This window comes from Rhinopithecus bieti, unplaced genomic scaffold (genome assembly GCF_001698545.2).
Source record: "Rhinopithecus bieti isolate Rb0 unplaced genomic scaffold, ASM169854v2 scaffold_35319, whole genome shotgun sequence".
Lineage (NCBI taxonomy): Eukaryota > Metazoa > Chordata > Mammalia > Primates > Cercopithecidae > Rhinopithecus > Rhinopithecus bieti.
This window is the reverse complement of record NW_016815132.1, coordinates 70,604-83,994: the sequence shown is the minus strand read 5'-3', so window position 1 is coordinate 83,994 and position 13,391 is coordinate 70,604. Positions and strand designations below refer to the sequence as shown.

Here is a 13,391-nt window from a genome sequence, read left to right as displayed (position 1 = left end):
TGAGCCGAGATCACGCCACTGCACTCCAGCCTGGGTGACAGAGAAAGACTCCATCTAAAAAAAAAATAATAATAATAAAGCATAAGATCTTATTAACTTTTTTCAGAAAATTATCAGTATCAAAGTGTTAAAAGATACAGCTAAGAAATTGATTCAAGTAAGTGAATATGCACCAGGAATAATTATTCATGCTGAATATTCATGTAATATAAATTTTTATTTTAACATATAAGGATATAAATTATCTCTTAAAATGTTAATTTTGAAAATAGTTTGAAACTATAAGTTCACTAATATATTTGTAAGCCAATAAATACTCCAGATATATAATTTTCATTACATTCATGCCCCTTTTTACTCTAAAAAATGTGCTAGTTTGGTCAACAAATTATATAGTGACCTTGGCATTAATGCATATCAAAAATGAAATCCATTTGACCCCTTAGATATTATTTACATGATGTGCCCTGTCATTACTTGCTCAGGTGGTTTCCCACAAAGGCAGAAACGACCTTCCCCCAAAGGCTGCAAGAAAAGGAGCCCTGCTTACTGCTGGGTTAGCCACGAAATATGGCTTCATCAGGAGGCAAAATTTGAAGAAGGGAGGTGGCAGCTAGTGAGTAGCAGGGCAGCACTATGTAGTACAAATTACTCACCTGAAATCAGAAGTCCTGAGCATCAGAGCTCTAGGTCACCATTAGTAGCAATAATAAAGTTAGGCAAGTAACTTAGCTTCTCTTCAACAGCATGCAATTTCTTCATCTACTTAATGGAAATACTGTCTTGTTGACCTTACATTACATAAGAGGATTTGGCTAAAAGTTCATTGGCTGGTTTGCAAAAGTGGTTCTTTCTCCTAGTTTCTGCTAAATAACAGATGGAGATATATTTCGATAACCAGAAACATTATGAGGGCAGAAAGTCTTCAGCACTTAGTGCTGTCTCCATGGGCTTGTTTACTTGTACTTCCAGAAAATAAACTAACCACCTTATCTATGCTTGTTAGAATCAAATGATGTATTTAATAAACTAGAGCAAAGTAACAAAGGGGGGGATTATTTCTATGTATCAAAATACTTGTCCACAAAAAAGTAGCATAACAACAAATAAAATCTAGTCAAGATCAATAGTTTATTTAATTCGTATACTTGAAAAATCTACATCTTTATAATTCGTATACTTGAAAAACCTACATCTTAGTTTCAATCTCATCTTTATTCACAACTTCAACTAGAGCTGCAATGAACCATTTTATCTCTATAAAGATGAAAAATCCTAATATAATGACTAACAATTCCAAGCTCTACCCAGGCCCTAACATACAGTTTAATTGCTTTACATCTTAGGGCATATCTTTGATATCTTGAGTTTGTACAATAGAAATGAAACCCCCCAAAAACACGGCAAAATTCCATAGGGAATAAAACCAATCACCAGTATAGGGAGTCTTTTGAGATATGTTGTTAAAGTAAATGTATACCTGTAAGTGTTACGTTTATGGTCTCTTTAAAAAAAAAAATCGTTTCATACCCCAAGCACCCTATTCACATCTGGAAGTAATTTTACTAGAAATTACATTTGCAAATCAATAAAAAGTAAAATAACTTATTTTCATTAAATATGACTCTTCTTGATACTCAGTTTTTTAATTAGTTAACTTTCTGACTCTGTACTACTTAAACAATATCCATTCCTTTTCAAACGAATTTTGTCAGAAAGAACCTTAGATGCTAAGCTTTGTGCCACAAAAGCTCTTGGCCCGTTTGCTGAAACCTGTGGACTCTTTCTCAGAACAATCCCTTTAAACATTCAGTATAAAATACAGATTACAAGGAAAACCAATTTTACTGAAATACTATCAAATGCTTTTTTAAAAAAGTATTAAATAACAGGATCTAGTGGTAGGTCTAACTACCATAACAAAATAGTGACGTGCAGATGATGTTTTGTGGTGTCTGCCTCAACTTCGTGATACTGAAGTATTTGTAACTTATATTAGCAAGTCACATGTACTGATGATATTATGTATTTGTTGCCAACACTGACAATGGAAAAAAAAAAAAAAGCTAAATTTATTAGAAGTTAGTAACCTCCAATCCAAGTTTATGGATCCCCTGCATTCTATCCATAAGGTCCTAGGTTAAGAACATCTCAAACTGAGGGAATCTAACAAAATAATTTGTAAAATATACATTCAAATTAGCTTTCCAGATTCACAAAAGTTCTATGAGATTTAATACTAATAAATGTTTCAAAAAGAAGAAAAAGCAAGTGAGATAAGTCAATAATTATAAACTGCCTGTAGAGAAGAACACTGGAAAGATGATGTGGGTTCAGGCCTTGTCTTCACCATGTATTTACTGTGTCAACTTGGACAAGTTTAATTTCTTTAAGCCTCAATTTCTCAATCTGTTAACTGGAAATAGATAGTAATAGTGTCTATCTACCTCCTTTAGTTGTTGTAAGGATCTAAGGACATACTGTATGTGCAAAATCTCAGCAAAGTACTTAACATTAAGAGCTCCTTAGATATTAAGAAAATGTCTTTTCAACACTACAACTGAATTCCTTAAAAGCATGATGGCATTCATTGCAGTTCCAGTTAATTACAAACAGCAAAAAAAAAAAAAAAAAAAAAGTGGGGAGGGAACATCTGTTGCAAACTATACACACACCCTCACTTTAGAATTATGAATCTTTAGATCTTTAGATAGTCTTTGGATCTAGGAACATTCTAATGAGCCTAATTATAGAAACCTACATAGAGTTCAGATGATGAAGTGAACAAACCTGGTTGGTATGATGTTGACAAGAACACGACCTCAATCTGAGAGTAAATTATTACATATTTTCCAAGAACTAGACATTAAAAAACAGCAAGATGGTTAGGTAAGTTAGGGCCAATTGATTTAATATAATATGATGCAGTCATTGAAATGCTAATAAAAACAATAGCAACACAGAAACCACTTATGAGGTAATCTTAAGTGGAGCAGCTGGCTAAGCCTTCTTGGATAATATCCTGCCCTGAATTCTTTAACACTACTGTTAATTTAGGTTCAGACTGTGTTATATTCTGACCATAAAGTTTTCTACCTTGCATGTAAAATGTTTTCTCAAATCCCAAGTGAATTTCTTAATAGCAAATATCACTTATTACTAATAATTTCTTTAATTTAGCATACTCATTTACAGCTCAAATTTCACCTAAGCTCCTCTCTTAAACCTCCTTCCACAATTTAATTATCTCTAAGCCAAAGTGTAATTTCACGAGTTCCGTGGGATTCCTTGAAAGAGTATGTGCCCATGAAAAGATCACCTGGTGTTGCTCCTTTCTGCTGTTTTCATCCTCCCATCAGAGTACTAATATGAAAGAATAACAACTTCAAGGCATTTGAACAACAAAGATTTGGGTCATTAAAGAAATTGCCAAATTATTAGTAAGTTCACGATTAACTAACGAGATCTAAAATTACTACTAGTCCCTCTTTTTCATCTACTGGTCCATTTTAGTCAAAAATCTTGATTGTGGAGATATTAGAACACACTATTTCTGAACAGCTGGAACAAAGAAAATAAAACTTATGAGAGACCAAATGTTGAAATATTTAGTTTTTGAATTTAAAATGACATAAGAATTTCTTAGAAATCAAAATTGTAGCCAGATGGCTATATCATCTCATTTTCACTAGAACAGGTATAGCAGGAAGATAGGAACATCACCACATTATCAAATTTGCCAACTAAATAGAAGATGATTTTGAGAAACTGCCTTTCCTAGTCATTAGAAGAGACAGAAATACAGAGTAAGTAGTAGAGGGAAGAGTCTGAAAAAAAAATGAACATTGTTACTGATAAAATGTGTCTTTTTTAATTATTATACTTAACTACCCATGGTAAAAGACATGAATACTTAAATAACACAAATAAGAATCTTTTACTAGCTCCAAAATGTAGATTTTAAAACTGTGGTCTAGCTGCAAAAATTATAAAGCCGATGCCAGTGCGACAAAGAGAAAGGTGAAACTTCCAAAAGACCTGTAAGCAGTACACATTTTTTTTTAAAGCTAAAAGAAGTAATAGGATGAGGAGAAAAAAGAGAATCTACCAAATTAATGATCTGAGGATTCACTGAGCAACAGGATAAACATGGAATGCTTGGAATATCCATTTAGTTAATTAAAATAAGTAGTTCAGTTAGAACAAGCCAAAGCGGGGTTTGTGAAAGTGCCCATGTTGCAGGACACCTTCAAATCTGCTTTGAGCATGGCAAGTTCTATAACCTTCCCACCCAAATGGGATAGTCTGCTACCAGGCTCCTCACACTGAAAAGCACTGGGCACAAACTCATGTGATGACTTTTAACCAAGGATGTTTTGATTTGTAAACTGGTCACGCACCACAACAAAATGGGAAAAATTTAGTTACAAAGACTTTTTTTTTTTTTCATTTTAACCTTTTGCCTGGATAGTTAATTCAAGAAACAGTAAGCTGCAATAAGAAGGGCTTATTTACTGCTTTAACATTAATTTCTCCCAATTAATAAGACCTAAATTCTCATGCATAAACAGGAAAACAAATTCACTGCAAATTTTAAAGGAAAACTCACTGAGAGGAAAACATTAAATGATACTTCAAAATACGGTAACTTCCAAACTCCATCAAACATTATTTATTGAAATTCTACTTAAAAAAATTCTCCACTAAAAAGTATTGTAAATATTCCATTATTATAGGTATGTGGCCAAACTATGAAAAAATAATCAAAGATACTTTTTCAATTAAGGCTCTACATAGCTCAGAAATCGTGATAAATCTGTTAATTTAAAACAGTCAATATCACTGGGATAAGAGTTTATCAAACTTAAAGGCAATTTTCAGTGAGAATAACACTAAGGTGTAAATTTCATGGCAAAAGAAACGATGTCAGACTTAAATCACATTAACTATGAAGAACTAGACAACTAATGTGTCACTATATATATAAAAAAGATGACTGTGGATGGGGACAAGTGGGGGAGGCAGACAGTGGCAACCTCTGGAAGATGGAATCTCTTCTCTCTGCTGGTCCTAGAAGAGAAAAGAGACACCAATAAGCATCAACACACTGTCCGAATTCCTCCCCACCCGAGACCCACAAGTCCACAGGTGTTTCTCAACCTCGGGGCCAACTTCACCTTCAGAGAGGGTATTTAGTATAAAGAGGGCGTCAAAACCCCCGCCTTATCTTAACTTGCCTAGTGCCGTCTTTAAAAAATAAAAACTATCAAAATATACTACTTATTTTTATAATTATAATATGCATCAAGTGGAACTGAAAGCAGCCGGGCTGAAATTAGTAACTGTTATCGTCCATAGGGATAATAGCTTTCCAAAACCTTTGCACTCAACTATTTTAAATTATAAGGAGGTCATTACGTATTACTTAAAAGTTCTGAATTCTACATGAGTTGAGGGGTGTGTGTGTGTGTGTGTGTGTGTGTGTACAAAGCAAGTGGCTACAACCAAATTTTGGGGTTGTAACTGTTGTTTGTAATAACTTCCATTCAATGTATGCAGGTCATGGAGAAGATGGGGAGATGGAGTTGTTTACAGCAAGTGACAAAGGGAAATTAATCAAGTTGTACTATTTGAAACAAGTTATCCTCACCCTGAAAAGTACCCCTAAAACAACTGAAATTCAAAAAAAATAATAATACAAACAAGTAATTTCGAGTGACGGCAAATAATTTCCTCAATTCTTTAATACAAATAGAATTCTACAGAATCTGCTTTTCCTAGGTAGTAGAGCTAGCTGGTAGTTCCAAACTAAGTGGCACATTCTTACCCACCCTACTACAGCTTACACAACTCTGATTCAGTTATTTTCTCACATATCCTTGTGGAAGACCTAGTCACTAGAAACTATGTCCGAAGCAAACCCTATAGGAAGTAATTTTTAAATTCAGTCACTTAACACTAAGATCTAAATGTACACAATAGGGAGCTAATTGATTTAAATTAAATAAACAGTATGTTTATCATTGCTTTTTTCTAGGGATTGTGCTGGGCACTGGGGATACAAAACTCGAGTGAGACACAATCTTTGGATATAAAATGGCAATGAAAGCGCATTTCTGGAAGCCCTGAAAGTCTGAAAACAGAGGTTCTTCTGGACTCACAGGCTCTGGGTCAAGAAGATATATTTTCATCTTGTTAAGGCGGATTTTGCAAGTAAGACAAGCAAAGAAGACAGAAGAGTGCGTACCCTTTTGTATTTGCATGGTTCTTCCCCGGCAACCAAGTCCAAAGAGATGTAATGAATCTAAGTCTCATCACCTGACAGAGGTTTAGGGACAGCCATACATGAAAAGACTGAGAAATCTGCATTGATATCTGGTTTTGTGAAACCATAAATAATTTTAGGGTTGGAAAAGACCTCGACAAAACCATTAACAAAGGAATTCAGAAACGCAAACATTACTAAGTCATCTGGACAACGTCTACTCCTTTATTTACGAATCACTAAAATAACCAAAGCAAAAACAAACGTTTGGCCAAAGCCGACCACGTGTTTTTATGGTACCTTTTCTTAGTGCCTCAAATGTCTTCCTAAATCAACTGCACCTGCTGCAAAGATGGCACGTTCTGGTGCGAGAGCCCAGAGCGGAGCACGTTTTCGTTCCCCGAGCTGAGGAAACTGCGAATTGACCGCGCGACCGGCAAGGCCACCTCACAGCCAAAGCGGTCCTCGACCCAGCGCGCCGCCCGGCGGCCGCCCACAAGCCTTGGGCCCCAGGCGCGCGAGCGCCGCCCTCGCCCGCGCCCCCGCCGTCCTCCCACCGCCAGCGGCTCCGCAACCGGCGCCTGCAGCCCTCGTACCTCACATTGCTGCTCCGAAAGCCGCGGAACGCGCTCCCGGGCTCTCCCGGTGCTCTTACGGAGGGTGCTGTGCTTCTGCCCAGCGCCGGCACTCGGCCGAGGCAGCCGCGGAGCAGCGAGAAGCCGCGGACCGGCACCGTCATGGCCGCGGATCCCCGGTTTCCGGACCGGGGCTCCACCTCCCGCGTCTCCAGTCCTCGCCGCTGGAGGCCCGGCTCCGCCCTCGCTGGGCCTGGCTGGGCAGCAAGTAGCGCTGCCAGCGAGGTTCCGGCAGACACGCAGAGTGGGGTCAAGAACGGTTCCCAGGGCCGGGGACGGAACTGACGGGGCGCCGGGTCCGCAGGGGGCGGGGCCAAGACCCAAGCCCCGGGCCAGCTGAGGCTGTGGAGGCTTGCAATGTGGCCTGGCGACTCGGCCCCGCACCCAGACGACACACAGCTGGCATTCCCATTGCGACGGCACAGAGAAGGTCTCCAAACTAATCACTTTAGGCAGCACGCCCCACTTTCCACCAAGCCAGAGATCCTGCCCAACAGTGTCCGTGACTACGTGGAATTGGATTTAAAGCAGGAAAGAATAGGTTCATTGTTTCCCACTCCCTTTGTGACATTCCTTGGAAGCTGGAGAAAAGAGCAAAGGTGTGTGGAGAAGGAGCAAAACCTGGCTGAACAAGGAAGGTATGGACTTTAGGATTTCTCTACTTCTACTTTATCATCTCCACTTTTGGAAGGAAATATTGACCAATATCTGTCTTTTCCCGAGTTTATGATCAAGTCGATGCAGGCTAAGAACCCTGCATTGTGTGGTGAGCTTGTGTGGTGAGGAAGCAAAATATCTGCTCCCTCTGGAAAAGTAAAACATTAGACTGTCCATTCATTATGCAAATTAAAGCAGACACACAAAAAACAGTCACAGATAAAACCAGCTGCAAAGTTAACAGGAAACAACTTTTCTCCCAAGGTCAGGCTGCTGCTGTTGAGTCAGAACAACCTCTTTCATAGCTGCACTTTTACTGAGAAAACTTGTTTTTTTTTTAAATCGTAGACTGTCAGAAAGTTTTCTCTTTAAAATCATATCAACAAGAATGGGATACCCTCTTACCTGGCTGATCTAAATTTATTTGACACAAATAAGCTGCCTAGAAGAAAATACAGGGAAAAAAATCTAGGTGGCTTTGGGTTTGGCAATGAGACTTTAGATACAACACCTAAATCACAATTCATAAAAGAAAAAACAATTTAAACTTCTGCCATGCAAAAGGCACTTTTAAGATAAAGAAACAAATCACATACTGGGAGAAAATATTTGCAAAACATTTTTACAAGGGCTTACACCCAAAGTATACAAAGAACTTTTGAAACTCAACAATTAAAAAAAAAAAGAAAGAAAAAAGGAAAACAAGCAAGTCAGTTAAAAGTGAGCAAAATATCTGAAAACACCCAGCAAAGCAAATATTCAGAGGTCAAAAGAAAAGGAAAAACGTTCAATGTCTTTTATCATTAAGGAAATACAAATTAAAACAACAATGAGATACCACTACACTCCCATTAGAATGGCTGAAGTCCAAAAAACTGATAATACCAAATGCTAGTAAGGATGTGCGGCAACAGGAACTTTCATTCATTGTTGGTGAATAAAAAATGGTTCAGTCACTTTGGAAGACAGTGTGGCAGATTCTTACAAAGTTAAATATCATTTAACCATGCAATACAGCAACCATGTTCTTGTATATTTACTCAATTGATTTTAAAACATGTCTGCAGTAAACCATCATATGAATGTTTATAGCATCTTTATTCATATTCTCCAGAAACCAAGATGTTCTTAAATAAGCGATAGATAAACAAATCGTGGAATATCCATACAATGGGATGGTATTCATCAATGAAAAGGAGCAAGCTACCAAGCCATAAAAAGACATGGATGAACCTTAAATACATACTGATAAGTGAAGGAAGGTAGTCTGAAAAGGCTACATACTGCATGATTTTTATTGTATGTCATTCTACAAAAGGCAAAATTATAGAGACAGTTAAAAGATCAGTGGTTGCCAGAGGTTCAGAGGATAGGACAGAGGTTTGAGTAGTGTAGCACAGAGGGTTTTTAGGACAGTGAAACTATTTTGTATGATACTGTAATGTTAGATGCATGACACTTTGCATTTGTCAAAACCTACAGAACTTTACAACACAAAGAGGGAAACTTAATGTATACCATATTAAAAAATACTATTCACATTGGAAAATTATGTTTTCTGCAGTGTTACCAGAATCAAGGCTCTGTTTATTCTCCGTAAGACTTGCATAGAAAAATAAGCTATTATATTTTGTTTGTATGTTCTAAATACATACAAACATTTTACACATTTTATCTAGATGTGTAAAAGTGTTTTTTAAAAAATCACATGGAATGGCTTTTAAATACTAAAAGTGGAGGGACATTTGCTTAAACAAGTATTTCAAAAAGAAATATGTACATCATCCTGAAAATTATTTGTGGTAAGGAAATATTCTTCACTCCTGTTGCATTTCTCAGACAATAAAGTGGTGAATCCATGCTGCCTCCTATTTTGTCAACAAAGATACTATTTACTCTTTACATTTTTGTATCATATTTTAAAAATCTAATGTTCTTTATTGCAGACATTCATTTGTTAACAGATTTGTTTGTTTTAATGTTTTACCTAAAATTTGACATGCTTTCAGAACAGATTTGCCTCTTTATTTAACATTGTAGAAATGTAATTGATAATTCTCACTACACAATTAAGAATAGACATTCTTTTATGATATCTTCCAAATTTTATCAGTTTGCAAAACTTAATACGCTAATTAAAATATTTCTACATATGATGAGAATGTTTACAATTTAAAGTTTTGAACTTGTTTTGGATGTGATTATATGTACAAAAATCGTGTAACACTATGCTCATGCTAAGAACCGACATAACAAAATTACCGAAATAAATGTGCTGTGAGGAATGGAAAAAAATATATGATTTAGCAGGTTGGTGGTTTCCAGGAAGGAATGAAGGTTGTGACAAGAGAATCTAACTGCATTACACTTATATGAAACAATCTCACTGGAAAGGCTGGGGAAAAGGTACTGACCTAAATAACTTTGGAATTGCAAGGTTAAAAATCTAACAATAGAAGAAACTGCACATAGGCACTGTGCTCTAGTTAATAAAGTTGTTGATTTACATTACCAATTCTGATATGGCTATACATGTATAATGCAATTAAACAGTTATTTAAATGGAAGTGGATGATAGGAGCCAGGTTCCTCATTTTTGGAGTGGCTATTTATAGACCAGCAATGAGAGAAGGCTGTAATCCTTATGATAATAGATTAGTGTTGGGAACATCGGTTTTAGCTTAATATAAATACGGATGGTTACATATAGAAATATTTATGGATGTATGCATATTCAGGAATTAGTTTACATATATATATTTATTTGCTTTGCCAGCTGAGAATGCCTAAAACAACACCCGAAAGCGATAAGCACATCTTCAGCCTAGATATTGGTTTCTAATGTCATTCTACAATAACAGGAACAAGGACTCCTTGGGAAAATGGCTGATTCTAGGCTCAGGAAATATATTAGATGATCCTAGAGCATTGTGTAATTCTGGAAGGTAAGGAACTCAAATAAATCCCACATTGATGGCGATGTGTCAGGGACAGGAGCCAACTGAAAGAGTCCCTAATGTCCAAAGATGGAACAATTTGAGTAGCAAAATAACATAGTATTGGATTAAACCCAAAGTATAAAATTAATAGCCATGAACCCATACTCATATAAATAAATATGTGATTGAATAAATAAATAAATGGGGGAAAGAAGATACATGATGCAGAATTCCTACAATTTCTGTAGGTACTCCACTCTGAAGGCGGAGTAGAATTCTTCACTTCTTAAATGGGAACTGATCATAGTGACTTCCTTTCAGAGTTCAGTTTAGAAAATGGGAAAAGAGAGTAACTTGCCTATGGAGAAACCTGACAAACACTACCTCAGACAGTGATGAGGATTAACATCAACACCATACATCATACTGATAGGATGGATACTTGATATAATGTAATGAGAATTGTACTTTACCTCTGCAGTCTTCCTGCAAAACCCGTAACCCCAGTCTGGTAGTGAGAAAAACAAATCCCAATAGAGGGACATCCTACAATATACCTGAAGAGTATGTCTCAAAACTATAAAGATAATCAAAAACAAGGAAAGTCTAAGGAACTGTCACAAGCAAGAAGAACCTAGAAAACCATGACAACTAAATATAATGTGCTCTCTTGGATTGGATCCTGGAACAGAGGAATGGCTTTACATAAAAACGAAGATCTGAATAAAGTATAAACTTTTGTTAATAGTAATGTATCAATATTGATTCATTATATTGTATAATGTATGTATTGATATATCCTGCTTGTCACTAGCTGCTCTTAAAGAAGTTTGTGCTTCAGGAACAGAAAACCAAACACTGCAAGTTCTCATTCATAAGTGGGATTGAACAATCAGAACACATGGATGCAGGGAGGGGAACATCACACACTGGGGCCTGTCAGTGGGTGAGGATAAGGGGTGGGAGAGCGTTAGGACAAATACCTAATGCATGCATGGCTTAAAACCTAGATGGTGGGTTGAGAGGTGCAGCAAACTACCATGGCACATGTATACCTATATAACAAACCTGCATGTTCTGCACATGTATCCCAGAACTTAAAGTAAAAAAAAAAAAAAAAAAGTATTGTGCTTGTCTATCAAAGAAAATTTTCCATGAGCTCTTCCAAATGATATTTTCTGTAAGGGAATTCTCAATAAAAATAAACAATTTTACAGCATATGTTTTTTAAAACGATATTTATATAAATTATTAAAACTGATTCATAAAGTAGAAAACCAAAACAGACAGAAATGTAAAAGAAGCTATGAATCAAATACAACTATAAAGCTTCCTAAAGCAGAGTTTTTTTATGCCCTCAAAGTATAATAATTCATATTTAAAAATCTTTCCAAATCATAGAGAAAGAATTTCCCAAGTATTATATTCAAACCCGATTTAAAGGAATACAAAAAATACTATTGAACAATATAACTGATAAATATAATTATTAAGATATTAAAGAAAACATTGTTGATATAATTTGATGGCATTATAAAACGAAAAACTACCACAACTAAATGAAAATACAAAGACGGGTTAATTAGGATAATATTGGAAGTATGTCAGTTAATATATCACATAAATATGGAAAATAAAAGAGTATTTGTTAGAATTCAACAACCTTTCCTAATAGCGCTTAATAAACTAGATATAAAAATATTTCAGATCAACAGCTAATAGCATTCCTAACAATGAACCTGTAGAGACATTCCAATAAAAATCTGGAAAACCTATGGAGTAAACGTAAAGACTCTGATAAGTAATGTATGCAAAGACTTGAATTAATAGAAAGCCCCAAGATGCTTAATATTGTAAATATGTCAACTTTCACTAAAATAATCTATCAGTCCAATACCCAATAAGATATTTCAGTTTTTAGTCAAATGGGGGAATATTTAATATAATAACAGCATATGTTTCCCAGAATTTGCTTTGTGCCAAGGCTGTGCTGAACACTTTTCAGAAGTTATTCTTTTAACCCTCACCACAATGAAGATATGAGGAACCAGGTAAAATAGGCTGGATAACTTGCTAAGACCTACAGCTACCAAGTGATAAAAATGGAGTTCAAGTCCCAGGTAGTGTGAAACCAGTGCCCACACTTCTAACTGCAGTGCTTTTCTATATCTAATGTTCTTCTGGAAAAGTTGGCATCATGCTATATCGTTAAGGTACAGAGAACTCATCCAAGTGTCTGCATTTTAGTCATTTATACAATCTCCTGTAACTATACAATTGATTTTTGATTTAAATCTATGTATAAGGAGAAAACAATTTTTAATTTTCAAATGACTGGTGGATTGTATTGAAAAATTGATTATCAAGTTTTATTTCATGATTATCAATTAATGTGACTACCAATTTCATATTTTAATAACTTATTGATAATTTATTTGTGGTCTTATAATACCATTAACTACATAAAAAGTGCACCTGTTTTAGAATATAATGTTCACTATATATACTCTATGTGTCTATATACATGTCAATATATAATCAATGTTACAATGATTGTCTTTTTTCTAATTCCTCTGTTCAACTAGTTAAAGACTAAGAATGATATAAAGAACCCAATTTTTCTTTTTTTATCACATATTATATCATTATTTCATCAGTGAATATGAGATGATGATTGTAACAGATTCCATATAGTTTATCTATTATCATTATATAATGGCCTTCTTTATTTTGTTATGGCTTCTTGTTTTCCATGGTAATTGTTAGACATTACTACTCCTATCCTTGCTTAGTTTTAATATGAAAAGTCTCACATGTATTTTCTATACACACACACACACACATACGTATACATATGCATATATATACCTGTATCTTTTTACATTTAAATTTTGT

The 13,391-nt window shown here is 35.5% G+C and overlaps 2 protein-coding genes across 8 annotated transcripts in view; one reads left to right on the top strand and one right to left on the bottom strand.

Annotated features, from left to right (window-relative positions):
• MTHFD2L (methylenetetrahydrofolate dehydrogenase (NADP+ dependent) 2 like) overlaps positions 1 to 13,391 on the bottom strand; it is a 181,155-nt gene that overhangs the window by 141,070 nt on the left and 26,694 nt on the right. For 6 of the 7 annotated variants that reach the window (XM_017852964.1, XM_017852962.1, XM_017852961.1 and 3 more), the window contains one exon: positions 2,791 to 5,070. The gene's annotated coding sequence lies outside the window, so the exon portion shown is untranslated. Of the gene's footprint in view, positions 1 to 2,790; positions 5,071 to 6,861; positions 6,954 to 13,391 lie in introns of those variants that run through there. The other variant, XM_017852960.1, reaches the window with a different exon arrangement.
• On the top strand, positions 6,691 to 11,391 carry LOC108515810 (myosin-5-like; the record flags this gene model as incomplete). Its single annotated transcript, XM_017852958.1, is given in 5 exon segments — positions 6,691 to 7,114; positions 7,117 to 7,340; positions 7,342 to 7,432; positions 7,435 to 7,538; positions 8,672 to 11,391. Coding segments are annotated over 4 exon segments (834 nt in total), but the record flags the coding sequence as incomplete, so codon positions are not given.